Source organism: Podarcis bocagei (genome assembly GCF_964188305.1).
Source record: "Podarcis bocagei genome assembly, chromosome: 10".
Lineage (NCBI taxonomy): Eukaryota > Metazoa > Chordata > Lepidosauria > Squamata > Lacertidae > Podarcis > Podarcis bocagei.
The window spans coordinates 37,515,730-37,532,698 of record NC_138135.1 but is presented as its reverse complement, the minus strand read 5'-3'; the positions used below and the strand labels follow the sequence as shown (position 1 = coordinate 37,532,698).

Below are 16,969 nucleotides of genomic sequence, written 5' to 3'. Positions count from 1 at the left end.
TCAATTCACAGAGTCCTTGTTTGAAAAGTATGGTAGAAACAATCTGAGTTTACTAGGTGGAAGAGCTCAACAAATGAGACTTTTCAGGCAAAATTGCAACTGATAAAAATATTTCTTTACAACTGCCCATTCTACTGAGAAATTTATAAAAATGATCTATGCTGCAACCTGTTGTGCTTGGTATAAATTGAACACCACCTGCTCTCTCAATAATCCCTCTTTCAATTTTATAAGTTTCAGGTTGTTCATAAACTAGGGAAACTTATGCCAACAAAACTGTGAGAAAACATGTCTGGAACCAACCATCAAAAGTGGCCAAAATCAACCTTATGTGCCATAGACTTACGAGGCCATCAACAGAACAGTACTCAAGCTACAAGGTATAGCCCTCCAAAATTCTAGGATCCAGCAAGCTTCACAAGTCTCTAAGAGCAGAAATTCTAACTGCATTCCCTCCAACATCCTGGGGGGGGAGGCTAATTGGGACACAACCTCCCCCACGCACCTCAACATCACCTTGCCGCCCTTATGCACCACTGCCGCAGCCTCCCCCTGCATCATCCCACTACCGGCCACCCTTATACACTACCACAACTGCCTCCCCACAATTCACACCATCTCGCCACCAGCCAGCCTTACCCCACACTGCCAACACTCACACACATGCAAGTACTTCCAGAAGTGGCACTGGAGAAATAGGGGAGCACAGCACCAAAAAAGGTGTGTCAACAGCTGCGGTAGAGGTGGTGGCAGAGGGAGCCAAAACAGGACATCCAAGATTGGCATCTGAAACTGGGGTGGCTTCTGTCAATCTAGGATATCCTGCTCAATATGAGACGGTTGCACCATATGGCTTAACTGGTCCAAAACTTCACAGGAGCACAGAAAGGCTGAACTAAGGGCTACCTCACAGTTGCTAGCAACCTCCATATCAGCAACTTGGAAGAATGAGGGACAAGCTTGTGGCCAGTGATATGTACAATTGCAGCAGCTGGAAAAAATGAGCACGTCTTACAAACAATATATGAAGGTGAGTGCAGACTGATCACAGGCCTGCCTGCACCCTACACATTTGTGAGACACATGTGTGGGAACTGCTGGCAAATACAGACATGCTATGTACATCGGGTTACATATGCTTCAGGTTACATACGCTTCAGGTTACAACTCCGCTAACCCAGAAATATTACCTCGGGTTAAGAACTTTGCTTCAGGATGAGAACAGAAATTGTGCTCCGGCGGCATGGCGGCAGCAGGAGGCCCCATTAGCTAAAGTGGTGCTTCAGGTTAAGAACAGTTTCAGGTTAAGAACACACCTCCAGAACGAATTTAGTTCTTAACCCAAGGTACCACTGTATTTCAATATGGCAATCATCAGATGGTTTCCAGACTAGTCTAATCTAATTCAGACTGTGTCCTGCCACAAGTGTGGGGCCACAAAAGTAAACCCCCCCCCATACACACACACACACATCAGGGCAATGTAATTTTCGAGACTGGTTCAACAAGCAGATTATTAGTTCTCCAAGTTGTAAACCAACATTTTTTAATGCAGTGAGATGACAACTTCCTAGACTGAGAGAATAGAATGTTCAGCTTGATGGGTTTTTCTTTCTATAGATCTGCCTTTCAAGCCCCACTACTGCCACCCATAAGCTGTACATAAGTGACCTTTCTGAGGATAAGAGCTTCCAGACACAGGCATTAGCCTCCGCACAAGTCCACCTGACTTTGTGTTCAACTTTTGCTTGGAACTTTCCAGCATGTACTCCCAATCTTGTTCTTTTACACACCCTTTGCTTCATGTTTCCATGCACAACCTCGCTGTCCAAGACTTCATGCTGGCTTTAGTTCCCTCTTGCCTCAGCTGTTGTTTTCTTGCCCTTAACCTCCTTTCTCACTTTCCCCTCTCCTGCTGGTTCTCTATGAGGCTCTTGTGAACCATTTAGCTTATGGACCTTCTGATTTTGTAAGGATTTACCCCGTCAGGAAATTTAATGTGACGAACACACCAACATAATCAAAAGTTAATCTTGGCTTCCCTGCATTAGATACATTTGAGGTAAGGTGGAGTTGGACAATAGTAACAAATTTTCTGGGCAAGGAAAACAAATCTGATTTAATGTATTTGGCTTTCATTAAAGGACACAGTTTCACACAATAAATTATTAAGTAAGGTGACTAATATCACAGGAACTGTAAAACAGGTTCAATCAATATTGTTAACCAAGGAACAAATTACTAGAAATAATCTCTAAGGATCAGTATTGGAACTTTTCTCAAATGACCCTGGCAAATGAAATACAAGGATGCTGCTGAAATTCAAAGAATATGCTGAGGAGACAAAGCAGAAACCATTTTCTGCTACTTTTCTGTGTACAATTTCAAAATATGCTTAGGGAAATTTAACAGTTTGAGTTGCTTTTAATTTTATTTTCCTGTGCATCCAATGCCCTAAGGATTTGGATTTTGCATTGTCAGGATAGGGTACTGAAGTGAATTTATTTTCCTGGATAACTCAGTTGGTTACAGCGTGGTGCTGATAACACCAAACTTGCAGGGCTTAGACTAGACAATCCTCAGAGTCCCTTCCAACGCTACAGTTCTATGATTCTATGATCAAATAGACTGCTTTTATATTCTTAGGCAGTAGCAAGGATATGGATAGAAATGAGCAAAACTAATAACAAAAGGTGTTTACTTTTTAGCATCACTCATAGTCCTTCTTCTTCTTCCTGTTGTTGTTGTTGTTATATCCCTTGCAGCTATACTCATTTATGAGAAAGGCTCTGGGAGTAAATCCCAAGGAATAATCTAGACCCACTCTCCTGTGGGATCTTCAGAAGAAAATGCTAAGGAGTAAACCCTACACAAATCCAGAGTGGAGTCCCTAAGATGGTTGGACAGCGTCTTGTACGCCCCCTTTTGGCAACGCCTGCAGCCAAGTTGGCACCAAATGTATTGCTATTATTTCCTTTGGACCACATCAGCATGGCTGAGAAAGGAGTGGGTCTTGCACCCTGGAGAGATAATTTGGTGCTGCTAACACAACAAAAACAGCATAGTGGAAGGCAGCAGTTATGAGTTACTGGTCTCTGTAGCCACACCAGGCACTGTGATTCTCTAGCCGTTTAACTTCACCCCTGGAGGTACATTCCATTGTCTCTTGAGACAGATGGATACCCACAATATTTATATCCCAGCTTTTTCCCTGATGGGGACTTAAAGTGACTTGTAGTACTGCTACATTCTGAAAAAGATAGTTGTGTTGTGAAGGGATTTCTTGCTTTAAAACAGCATTTTAAAATGATAATGTGTAAGTTACATTTTTTTTTAGGGATAAGAGAGTAGTCTAAACATGCTGGAAAAAATGCCACAGAACTCTGAAAAATTAACCTCTAAGGAAGAAACAATACATTAATTAGTTTTCCAGTGCTGAAGGAACATATTTGGACTAAGTGAAAAAGCCACAAATACCTCTGTGGGATAATAATGTAACAGCTGTCCTGCATACTAATGTGAATGAAATGTGTCCCATATTAAAACAGAAATCAAGTTCTAGAAAAGAATATTTAGCTATGAGTAGAATATGATGATTTGGATTAATGTTTGTGTATCTGCTACCTAATTTGCTTATGTTTACTATTGTTTGCATTTACATGATTCCACATTTACAATAAAACATGGGAAATCTTTTATGACATTTACAGGCCTTACTATTACTTTACAGGTTGTTAGTTTAAAAACTCAGCCATTCGTCAAAAAATAGCTTTTTAACTTACACTGAATAAAAACTTTGTTAACTGTGTCCAACAATGGATCTCTCTCATTAGCCTCCTTCTGAAAGGAAGCACAAGGCAGTTTATTGAGCTTTGTGTATAGTTACATCATCCAAAGAGACTTTTGAAGGAATACTACTTTCATTGTAGTCAGAACACTTCAGGTTCAAAACAAGCAAATTGTGAAATAACTGCTCAGCCAGGCTGTAACTGTTAGTACCTGAAGTCTCATCCACAGGTGGCCTTGTTTACATTAGTTAGACAAAGCACTAATACATTACTGAGAAACACATCAATTGCCTTAAATAGAGCAACAATTTTAGAATTTTCAAACTGAGTCCAATCATCATGCTATTCGCAAAAATCAAAGTATCAACCAGATACAAACATTTCTAAGCCAAAATTAGGGTTAAATAATATGGGTGGAAACCAACATATCACTAAGTGAATGTTCAGTCATTGCGAGGATTTCTGCTTGCACGACGGTACTTTCCACCTCTCTCCTCCCCCATGTGCACACAATCCTGTTCTAGAAACAGATTTGGTGAGGGAATAGGGTACATGGTAAGGACAGAGGGATGATTCCCACTGCATAATTGCACTGATGGATGGGTTAGTTGAACACTGCTGTAAATCTATAACAACAGAATAAAATCTGTTTGTCAGGATTAATATGCAGTATACTCGAAAGTATGGAAACTATTACCAGTGCAGGAAGCTAATTTGGAAAAATATTCCACAATATATGTGAGTTTAAGTGAAAGTGGACAAGAAAAAAATTCCTCTCTAATCATGAGCTAATAATAATGTGCTTATGCAATAATCTATTATACCGTCAAGAAATAACCAAAATTTCATTAAAAAAACTAAGCAACAGTCAAAAATAAGTGTTTTAAATCACATCCCACCTAGGTTATGACATAAATCAACACACATATGTAGTTCCATTTATTTTCATAATATTTCAGTCTTTGATTTTTGCTGCAATACATTTTCCCAAAAACCTCTGTGCATTTGACTATCTGGATGACTTATATATTTCATAAAACTGTCCCACAGTTGTGATTTTACTTTAGTGTTATTAAATTTTATTGACTTCTTGTACTGCTATTATTTTTATATAAACCAATTGGGAATTTTTATTTTATTAAGTAGTATACATTTTAAATAAATAATTCTACATAAGAAATGTAGAATTACATTTTTAGTAACATTACATTACATTGTCAGTATTTCCTCTAGAGTATGAACTGTACATGTCAGCTCCTCAGACAAAGCTATACCTTTTGATTGATAACCCTCCTGCACTTTTCCAGTTTTTTGGTGTTTCAACTCTGGCAACCACTAATAAAAAAACAAAGCAAAACCCTATTAACTCTATATGCAGTAGGCTGAGCAGAGTTAATAGCTGCACCTTCTGTCTGAAGATTGCATATATTTCCTCGTGAACACAGTGCCAAAAAAACTGCACCAATGGATATACCTACCACATATGGATGCAAGAGTTTTGCATCTTCTCCAACAATCTGGGGGAACATAGCCCATAATCTTTGCTAATAGTAATGGAGTCAGGTACCAATGAGCAAAGTTCAGTAGCCAAACATCTTGGCTAAAAAATATCTCTACTATGCCTTAATATTAGACCATTACCACTCTGTTTTGTTTCCCATCTTCAGCTGATGCTTTCTGAGTTTGGAGAAGCAACTAACGTCCACCAGCTTTTTCATAAGTACATTCTATTTAAATCTCCCTGCCCAATCTAAGGGAGCAATTTAGCTCTATTAGATTGAATGAAGATATTAAAACAGGGTTTCCCACAGGCATCTGGTAGGCCAATGTTAGAATGTGATGCTGGACTTGATGGACCATTGGCCTGACCCAGCAGGCTCTTCTTAAATTCTTATGCCGAACCTGTATAAACACCTCGCAGAGGTAGTCCGTTCTCCTCAGAGGACCCTCTCTCCATCTGTGAGTGCTGGCTTCTCCTTCCCAGGTATTTTTCCAGGTGAAGCTGCCACAGTTAATCAGAATCATGGGTGATCTGCAAGCCACTGCAAGCCCTGGTTACCTTTCATGACTTTCCATGGTCAGATGTTCTGAAAGGTTTTTTCCCCGGCTATGCAAAGCTGCCATTTTAGAAATTTAGGATAGGAAGGAGAGGATCTTAATTCAACACAGAATTTGAGGGTTGTAATGCTTGCGTATTCTTTGTTCTATAATGAAATCTGTACAGCAATCAGTATGTCCCAATCAAAATACCAGCTAGTTGCTATAGCAACTCTTACACTGAATCTGTATATTTGTGTGTATATTTTTAAAGGACTGGATTATTTATATTCTAAAGAAATCAACCTGCCACATTCAGTCATCTTATATAGCCTTAAAAGAATGCAAATAAAATGAAATAATTAATGTATTGAAGACCACACACTCAGAAAACTAAAAAAGCAAATGTGAGTAGTTCATACAATCAATTAATCCAACTACAAACATGTGTGGACCCCTACAGTTCTCCAAATAACTTCCAATCTAGTTTAAACTCACAGATCCAAACTCTTAGCTCTCCAACTTTCTCTGCCTCAAAACTACTCTTCCCATTAATGAAAGGCGTCATTTGCAAGGGGAGCAAGATTTTCAGTTGGCAAGGAATATTAATATTTTTTGCTTGGATCCCAAATACCCATTAGTTGCCTGATAGGCCCATTTGCAGGCCAAGGCGCTGTGCTCCACAATCCTCAACCCAGATAAATAAGAGATCAGTAAGACTTGTTTGGATGAAAACATGCCACAACTTTATTGAATACAGATGAAAGAGGTTTGTTTTGGGCATGGGGCAATCAAAATACTTCCAGCCTGCCCACCGGAAATGACATGTAGGTCAATCCAGGTAGGGGTTCCTAAGACTTACATGAAATAGGGTGACCCCCACAGGGACCGCTGTCTGGGGGACTGCCTTCGGTCCTGGCGCTGCCTGGGCATGTGGACATGACCACCCCCACCCCCCAGATCCCTTTAACAGGATACTCGAGTGTATGGAAGGGCAGGCGGATACTACCACCTCCCCTCCATCCAAAACAACGGATTGCCCTAATGCCCCACCTCAGTTGTGATGATTGCTATGAGGTAAGCAAAACCACCAAGTCAGAGCCAATATGCCCAGTGGACAAATTCCTACCCCGCCCTATAAAGAACAGCAACCACCATAGCCACAGTAAGGTCCTTGACTATCAGCCTAAACCAAGGGTGGGTGGGCAAGGAAACCAGATGAAAGAACAAACAGGTAGTGCCCCAGGTGCAGGCTACTTAAATGGCCAGGGGGTGGACCCGAGAGAAGCCTACCTGCTCTGTCAGCTCTGCCCCCTGGCACTGTCCAGATCCCAGCCTGCATCCCCATTCTCTAAAGCAGGGTGCAGGCTAGGATCTAGCTCCTGATAGGTGATGGGGGCTTGTGCCTCTGCTGCCTACCAGGAAATGCACTGAAGCCATGGCTCCATCGTTGGGGCTCCTGTGAAACCTTGGCCGTCCTGCAACGCCGCCGCACCAAAAGGGGTGAGCGGACTTGCAGTAATCAAGAGAGATTCTATTCAGCCAAGCAGTCTCAGCAGCAGTCTACCTGCTGCATGTGACACAGAGCCAACTCCTTATTTAACGGCAGGAAGGCTGCTCCCACTCTCTGTTCCTTTCTCTGTGGCCATTACACGGGTTGGATCTCAGTACACTGCAAGTGGTTAATAATTTAAAAATCCAGTTATGTAATTTCCAGATTTTGTGTAGGAATTTGTGCAAATTTGATAGGACCATGGCCCTTATCATCAACTAATTTTATTTACTTACGATATTTATATGTTGCCACAAAACATAAAGTTATCTGAGTGGCCTACAATAAATGAATATAAAGACAATAGAAAATAGAAAATAAAACATAACACCATTAAAGCAAGACAAACATAAATAGAATAAGAAAACACTCTTGCCTTAACCCCACAGTTAAAAGAGATTTTTAAACCAAGGGATGGGGCCCTATGAAACTGGCTCATGTTTTATTTCATTTTTTAAAAAAATTAAATTTGTATATCACCCTTCACCCAAAGATCACAGGGTGATTCACAACATAAAAATACATAATGAGAACACAAAAACTAAACAATAACTCCCCTCACACAAACACATTTTAAAGGCCTTAGAAAGTTAATCAACCTAAGGCCTTGTTATAGAGAAAAGTTTTCACCTGACACCTAAATATATGTAATGAAGGCGCCAGGTGAGCCACCATGGGGTGAGCATTCTACAATCAGGGAGCTACCACAGAAAAGGACCATTCTTGTGTTGCCACCCTCTGGGGACCTCTCATAGAGGAGGCACATGAAGAACAGCCACAGATGATGATTGCAGGGTCTGGGTCAGTTTGTATGAGGAAAGACAGTCCCACACAGCTATCACATCTGTGCTGACACTGACAACACATTAATGTAGATTTTGGAGAAGTTTGTAGCGCAGGCATAGGCAAACTTGGCCCTCCAGATGTTTTGGGACTACAACTCCCATCATCCCTGACCACTGGTCCTGTTAGCTAGGGATGATGGGAGTTGTAGTCCCAAAAAATCTAGAGGGCCGTGCTTGCCTATGCCTGGTGTAGAGCACTGTCAGGTTGATTTTTTTGAGATCCAGTTATTGCAGCTTGAGGACATATAAGGACAGAGGTCTGTCCAACTACTTAGGCTCTCTTGACCCTTCAAGAGTAGGCTAAAAAGAGCCTTCTTATTAAGAGACCTGGACCCAGAGGTTATAGATAACCACCAACTAGATGCTAATGCCCTTCCTGTGTATGTAGACTTGTGAATCTGGCAGTTCCAAAGGGCTGATTCAAGTATATGTGTTTTTGCGTAACCCTCGAATAAAACACTACTGTAATCACCACATGGAAACAATCAGAATCTGTTTTACCATGAGCTTATGTTCAAAATTTTCTTCAAATTCATTTTGGCCTAAAGTTAAGCTGCTCTTAAAACAACATATATAGGCATAACAGCCAAGAATTGTTTGCTACCAGTGTATATCTGACGTTAAGTTCATATTTCATATTAAAACAAACTACTAGTATCTTCAGAAAAACTCATTGTTAAATTATCTTATTTACACAGCAATAATCAGCATCCATCTGAATAAACAGCACTACAAACTGCTTATAATTACTGCATACATCGCTCCAAGGTGTAATGCAAAGACATGCCTATTCAAAAGTCTAATTGCTATTATGCCTTTAATTACTACATGTAAGTTTCTTCATAGATCTTGGCTGCAATGACCATGACTGTAATAGCAACCTGTCTGAGCGCAGCTTACACAGCTTATAATACAAATGTTGAAATTATGTGCAATTTATTAATCAAACTTTTTATATTGCTGACTGGGCCAGATATCTGGGCCAGATATCCTTTAATCAAATATATAAGATATCCAAGAGACAGTGTGCCAGTCTGTACAATACACACACGCACAGTTTCACATGGGAGAGTAGAGAGCTTCCTCCACTTTGCTTACTATAGAAATTCATCTATCTCATTCAGCCTTTATGGGATAGTAACTTATGGGGACTTGTAGGCTAGTATCTAATCAGGTGTATGTACAAGGCTAGTCTCTGTCATGGCCAACTCTGGGGTTGCGGTGCTCATCTCGCTTTATTGGCTGAAGGAGCTGGCATACAGCTTCCGGGTCATGTGGCCAGCATGACTAAGCCGCTTCTGGCGAACCAGAGCAGTGCATGGAAACGCCATTTACATTCCCACCGGAGCAGTACCTATTTATCTACTTGCACTTTGACGTGCTTTTGAACTGCTAGGTTGGCAGGAGCAGGGACCGAGCAACGGGAGCTCACCCTGTCGCGGGGATTCGAACCGCCAACCTTCTGATCGGCAAGCCCTAGGCTCTGTGGTTTAACCCACAGCGCCACCCGCGTCCCATTCATCACTTACTTTACACTTTTTACAGTGAATTACATTTGCCATTTTACAACCCATTCACTCAGATTGAAGAGGTCCTTTTGGAGCTCTTCACAATCTCCCCCCCCCCCCCCACAGACACACATTAAACAATTTAGTATCATCATCAAGTTACTCCTAATTCAAGATTGTTTATGAACAAGTTAAAAAGTACAAGTTCCAATACCTGTCCTTGGGGGAAACCCCTTTCTACTCCTTCCTACTCTTTGCTTCCTGCAACTTAACCAATTCCTCCTCCCAAAGCCATTGTCTCACCCAAGCATTGAGACCACAAAGCTGTGCCTAGCTGGCTGACCCTCCATGGGACCAGTAGCATTTGGAAGCCCTGGCTTTCAGCATCCTAACAACCTAAATTTGACTTCCAGGACCTCGAGACTGCATTTCCTGATGATGTTGGTGCCCACAAGCACCACAACCACTGTCTCCTCCTCGTCTACCAGGTTATCTAGGTGGCAGGTAACATCCTCAACCTTAGCACCCGGCAGTCAATTCACCCTGCGGTCTGTATGTCCATTGCACACCCAACTATATATCTAAGGATCAAATCGCCTACTACCACAATCCTTCCACCCACTGGAGAAGAGGATAGATGTCCCCCTCATTTCCCTTCTAAGGAAATGTTTCCCTCTTCCTCACTTTCCTTATTTGAGACCCTCATTTTCCCTGACAACATATCAGCTGTCATTGTGGCAGTAGGAAACAGCTACAACGCCCCTGAAAGCTGCATCTACCACTATTTCTCTCTCTTCCCTTTTCCAGGTCTACCACCTTTTCCTCAAGGGAACAAGCTTATTCCCAGAGAGCCAGGAGCTCATTGCACTTTAGACATACTCACAACCTCTGCCCAATGGGTGGGGAATTTATGGATGGTTTGATCTTTGCCCCTTCAGTAGCAAATGAATGGATGAATCAAGCAAACAATTCAGTAAGAAGGAAGCATGTCTCTTGATTCAAGAGGACTTCAGTGGAGAGCAATGGTATCTCATTTGCAGATGAAAGATAATAATTTCTCTTCTGTCCTTTCCTATTGATTAGCTTCCTTCTGCAAATGGGATACCACTGCTCTCCCCTGAAGTCTTCTTGAATCAGAAACATGGTTCCTTCTTACTGAATTAGCTAGATTCTTGCTAGCTTCAAAATTCCTCATCAGCACAGGACATTTCCTCACATGAAGAATCAGAGTCAGTCCTAGCTATCCCCAGGGCATTGGGTTGCTCATACTGTAAATGACATGAATCTTGAGCTCATTCTTCCCAGGAAAGGAATGGGCTTCATAATTCAGCAGCGATACAAGAAATTGATTTTCTTCTCCTCCATCTCTGCAGAGCTCTTTTTAAAAAAGAAAAAGAAACAAACTCTCCATGGTTTGAAAGACACATCATTGGCAAGCCTCTCTGTTAAGTTTGTGTAGCTTTTACAACCTAGCACGAGAATGAGGAGAAGGTGAGAAACTGGAATTGTAACATCTTCACAATGTATATTACTGCAGTCAATCTGAGGCACCTGGCACCTCCACGCTGGACAGAAATTTGCTGTCATGAGCAAATTGTGGGGAGTTCAGCAAGCAATTGGGCCCAGTGAGAATATGTTGTCAAAAAACCCTCCAAAACCTGGAGATGGCTTTGTTCCAAATATGTCCACAAAAGAAAAGGAAGGCCATTTCGCTGGAAGTATTTAAACTGATCCCAAGCATGATGTTTTGAAAACAATCCAGTAAGGACTGAGGAGGAATAGTCCCCTATGATTCTGAATCATCACTGAAAGTGGTAGAACCAGAATACAGAAACCACTAAGAAATCCCACTTACATTTAAAAAGATATAATGATTTTATGTATCACTTCCCTCCCTAACACTACACTTCCCTAGCTAATAAAACGACTTTCTAACTAATGCTATAATTGCAACCTGATGACCAAGTAGAGAGTCAGATACACAGGCTGGGCTGATGTCTGAATTGAGAGTTCATTGCTCCACTTCCACAGTCTGCTTTAAAACATCAGTGGTTTGCTGTATTCTTGAACTCTCAAAGCAGTGTAGAGCAAACTTCAAGATTTCTCCAACTGGGAGGTGTGGGCAACAACAACAACAACAACAACAACACAGATTTCCCATTAATCCAGACTTGTAGAGTTTAAAGGTGTACAGCTAACCTAGCTATAGCTATATCCCTTTTTCATATTTGAAAATTCAGTACTGCAATGATAGGGATTAAAAGTATCACAAGGTGAGACCTCCTCTTCCTGCCACTCTCTCCCTCTTTCTTTTTTATATACCTTTCTCTTCCCAGAGCCACTGAAAGCAGTTTCGAGCCCCACTGGAAAAAAAAATTGTGCCCTCCAGCAAGGGCAGGCCAACTAAAAATATTTACATGGGATTTAAAATAAATGTGTGGTCTCATTTTTAGTTTAATAATAAATATAATATTTGTACCTATTGAGAATGTTAAGATCCTAATGACTAATATCAATAAGCACTCATATAATAATTGCTCAACTAACTATACAGTATTTTAAATGTTACACTTGTATGTGTAACACAACACAATGTGTATCACACAACAACTTTGTTGTATTTGCAGTATTCACTTAAAAAAAATACAAATGTGACTTTGTAGTAAGATGAGACTGCACTGTCATACTGTCAAACCACAGAAGCAAATGTTCATATAGAGTCGCAAATGTTTACAGCACAAGTTGGTAAGCTAGTTATTTAGAATTGTGTGTGCAATGAATATGAAATATATATTTTATTAGAAATTACATAAAACAAATGCAAGATAGTCAGGCCCTGGGACCCCTTCTAGATTGCTAGGCCCTGGTAATTTCAACCTGGCCTCTTGCCTTCTATTCCATACCCTCCAACGTTTATCCGATGAAATAGGGACATCTCATTCCATAATGATAATGTTACTATTTGTACCCCACACATCTTACTGGGTTGCCTCAGCCACCGCTGGGCAGCTTCCAATATATATAAAAACATAATACAGTGGTGCCTCGGGTCAAGTACGTAATTCGTTCCGGAGGTCCGTTCTTAACCTGAAACTGTTCTTAACCTGAAGCACCACTTTAGCTAATGGGGCTTCCTGCTGCCGCCGCGCCGCTGGAGCATGATTTCTGTTCTCATCCTGAAGCAAAGTTCTTAACCTGAAGCACTATTTCTGGGTTAGCGGAGTCTGTAACCTGAAGCGTATGTAACCCGAGGTACCACTGTAAAACATTAAACATTAAATAAAACTTCCCTATACAGGATTGCTTTCAGACAGCTCGCGAGTCGAATAACTCCATACACTCTAACATTTAACCGATGAAAATAGGGACGTCCTAAGGAAAAGCAGGACATTTTGGGATCAAATCAGAAGCTGGGATGGCTTCTCTAAATCAGGGACATCCCTGGAAAATCGAGATCAAGCATCTCTATTTAGAGGGTCTAAGTTATTGCTGCAGTGCCTTCTCAGCTCAAGGCTCAGTGCAGGCGAACCAATCACTCTCCCTTAAATCCACCTCTGCCTCAACAAGCTTGTAGGTATTTTTGACAATTATTAAGATACAAACTAAACTAATTTTGTATACCTAGATTCCACCTTAGAATGCAAAAGCTGCTGGCTTATTTCTGAATGGCCTGTTTCACTTCCAAACTTTATATGTACAGGACCATACAAGTTCAGGGTTCCTGTGAATGATCCTTCTCCTAATGGGTCATAATACCACAATATTCCCACTTGCATATGCCAATATGCAAATAGACAGCTGCAAATTTGTTCATCTCACTGTAGTAAGCATTCCAGTTTGAGAGTTCATCAGTTTTCACAAGTGAAATTTTAATTAATACTGGAATTGTACAGAGAAAACTACATATGTGAGTGGATTCACAATTGCCACCAGCATTTGATCTTGAAAAACTGACAAGACAAGTGACTATGATGTCAGTGATACTGTTAAGTCTAGGAATAAGAAACCATTAAATCCAACAGCAATTTAATGCGGTATCAGAGCAATATGATGTATCTGATCATTTATTATGTTATCAACAAAGTTATCAAAAGAAGCTCAAGAGGTACTTGATGTGATGGTGGTGCCTTTATCTGTTTTCTACACTGCCATGCAAATGTTTAGTGCTGCATCTAAAGAAGTCGGGGTAAAGGTAAAGGTATCCCTGCCCATACGGGCCAGTCGTGACCAACTCTAGGGTTGCGCGCTCATCTCGCTCAAGAGGCCAGGAGCCTGCGCCGTCCGAAGACACTTCCGGGTCACGTGGCCACGGAAACGCCATTTACCTTCCCGCTATAAAGCGGTACCTATTTATCTACTTGCACTTAGGGGTGCTTTCGAACTGCTAGGTGGGCAGGAGCTGGGAACGAACTACAGGAGCTCACCCCACCGCGGGGATTCGAACCGCTGACCTTACGATCAGCAAGTCCTAGGCACTGAGATTTTACCCACAGCGCCACCCGCGTCAATGAAGTTGGGGTAGACCTAATGAAATCAATGGACAAATTGATTTCAGTGAGCCTGCTCTATAACTTAGTAGAATACAACCCTGGATGTTAACTGACTTTTAAAAATAAGAAATATTTTTTCCAGCCTTACTGATAAATATGTACATTTTGTACTTGTTGAAGATAGGGCCTTAATTTTGGCTTTGTTGAGTAACCTGAATGACACTTGTCATATATGTATTGTCTTGTTTTAAATAGGTTCCAAAAGCAGGGCTAAGTGAGTGGGAAAGTGCAGCAATATGCAACTGTAATGCGTTACAAAACTATGCTTTCTATTAAAAATAGTGCCAGATAGCACTTAATGTAACTTTCTACTTTTAGTAATCAACAGTTTTCTATAATACCCACCATTGTAGTCTTCAAGCCACATTACAAATGCATCTCTGCAATCTATTCCCTATTTTTAAAAATGAGCCATCAAATTCTCTCAAAGAGATGTGTATAGGAATACACTGGTCTATTAAAAGGAATCCAAAGAAAGTAAACATTTAAGAACTGTACAGACTGATTACAGAAGAGATGGGTGTTAATTGCATCAAAGTGAATTTCTGGTATGTGTAGGGTTGTTGTTGTTTTTAAAATCATGTTTAATTAATGATGCTTACATTAAAATTCATGAAATTAACTGACATTTCCTTTTTGACCCAAGTTATATAATTATACTACTAAAAACAATCCTATATATTCACTATGCCAACCAATACACTAACAAAAATGTTGTTCTTATTGAACCATTGCAAAATATAAAAATAAGAAATAAGTGGGTGAAAATAATAACCTTTAAAACAACTACATTTGCAAAAAGATAATGTGGCAGCCTGACAAAATATTAAACCTGTTACTATGGAGAATCCTGGAAACTACATGACCTTTTTTTGCTTGTCACTGAAACAATTTTCATTACTTCAGGCCTGCTTCTGTTCTTGCAGTGGAACACATTTAATGATTAGTTCAAGTTTTAGGTCAATAGCATGCCAATTCATTTTCCCTTGCTGCACTTGTGTCTGTCGTAACAGAGAACTGTGTGCTGCAGACCTTCTTTTATTTGACTAAAGTCAAATACCTGTAAAAAAAAATATGTTCTTCTCACCTGCAGATACTGTACTGATACTGTACCATTCATGCTTTACATTAAATGCTATCCCACACATTGTATAAGCTCTTTCAGGATTAGAAATTGGCCCCTTCCACCTGGAAATGCCTAATAACCTAGTCTCATATAGTTCTGAAAATGTTAATCACTGACTGAATACATTTTGCACCTATTGCTTGTAGCTGACCTCTCACCAGGAAGTTCAAATTTCTTAACAGTATAGTCCTATTAATGAGACACATGGCTAATTTCTGTTGCAAATGAGGGCAGTAAGCATAAGGCAATGGAGGAAGGCTATTTGCTATATAGTTACAAATATGCAAGCATGCCTTTAATTACCAAATGAACTAATTTTTTATTATCCTGATGAAAAAAGAAAACCTGAGAGAAATAATGTGCATGTACACATCAAGTTGTCCAATATATTCCAAAGTTCTGCCCTAGTACAAGTAATGAAGCCAATACAAGTTCCTACCGGTTCACTGAAGGAGATAAATGCAAATATTACTACTGTATGTCAATAACATCATGGCCAGTTGCTTTTAAACTCATATAGGACACACACCTCTCCCTCAGCTGTACATACTCAGGAGAAAGACATATTTTATAGTTACTATAATACAGCAAGAATGAGGGTGGCAGTGGTTGTGGTGATGATGATGATGATGAAGGGGAGGGGGAGGAGGAGGTTACTATCCCCAGCACCTGCTGGGAAACCATATCCCTACCTCAGCAAGTTGGATAAAGGAATAGGTCCAGATCCACTGCCCAGGAGCCCTCCTTTCCTGCCAGCCAAGAGTTTTTCCACCAAAGCCACATTCCCAGTGCGAGCAGCTTCCAGCAGTTCCTGGTCCTTCCCCATGGTCGGGAATCATCAGAGAACCTTCACACGAGACCACCCCCAAAACGCCGTGTAAGTTATCCCCGCCTCCCCACCCAAAAATGGACCATCGCCACAAAAAAAAATTTCCCTGCTCGCCTGTCAGACTGAGCGATTTAGGGATATTCCTGAAGCCTTCACAAGAACACAGCAGAAAAAGGAGCAGCAGGAGCAGTGGTTGGGAGAGGGGAAATCACCTCCTCCTATTTTCAGCAGATCATTTCTGGGTGGAGTGTGGAAGAAAAATAGAGGGAGGAGGGGGGCGCAGAGGAAGAAAGACTCTTCCCCCCACCCTCTGCCCAAATTCTAGTTTGGTGAAGCGGGGAGAGAGAGAGAGAGAGAGAGAGAGAGAGAGAGTGCTCTGAGCTCTCGTGCCAGGCTGAAGCGGCTGAAGAGTGAGGGAGATCTTAACGACCAGCAGGGCGCGAAATAAGGGGAGACGCAGTCTTGGCCACCCAGGCCCGTTGCTGAGGAGACAAGAGTTCTCCGCTTCTGAATGGCTGGCAGACTATGTGGGTCTCCCCCCCACTCCCTCCCTCCCTCCCCTATCTGGCTCCCGGTCGCGTGCCCTTGCTCCGGTTCCCGCTGCGTTGAGGGATTCTGCTGCCCTCCCTCAGCTGTCCAGCCCGCCCAAATAGCGGCAGCAACTGTAACAGGAGCTCGTCTCGCGCTCCACTGCGGTGTCGCGCGCGCACACATATACATACGCGCGCACGGCT

General features: G+C 41.3%; 2 protein-coding genes across 5 annotated transcripts in view; both read right to left on the bottom strand.

Moving 5' to 3' along the window:
• Positions 1 to 16,871, bottom strand: part of ANKS1B (ankyrin repeat and sterile alpha motif domain containing 1B) — a 337,482-nt gene extending 320,611 nt beyond the window's left edge. For 3 of the 4 annotated variants that reach the window (XM_081209629.1, XM_081209637.1, XM_081209638.1), the window contains exon 1: positions 16,099 to 16,871. In XM_081209629.1, the coding sequence (XP_081065755.1) occupies positions 16,099 to 16,232 (134 nt within the window). In that variant the 5' untranslated portion in view covers positions 16,233 to 16,871. The remainder of the gene's footprint in view (positions 1 to 16,098) is intronic. The other variant, XM_081209636.1, reaches the window with a different exon arrangement.
• BLTP3B (bridge-like lipid transfer protein family member 3B) overlaps positions 12,100 to 16,969 on the bottom strand; it is a 46,927-nt gene continuing 42,057 nt past the window's right edge. Inside the window, exon 13 of the mRNA XM_081209627.1 lies at positions 12,100 to 12,113. The gene's annotated coding sequence lies outside the window, so the exon portion shown is untranslated. The remainder of the gene's footprint in view (positions 12,114 to 16,969) is intronic.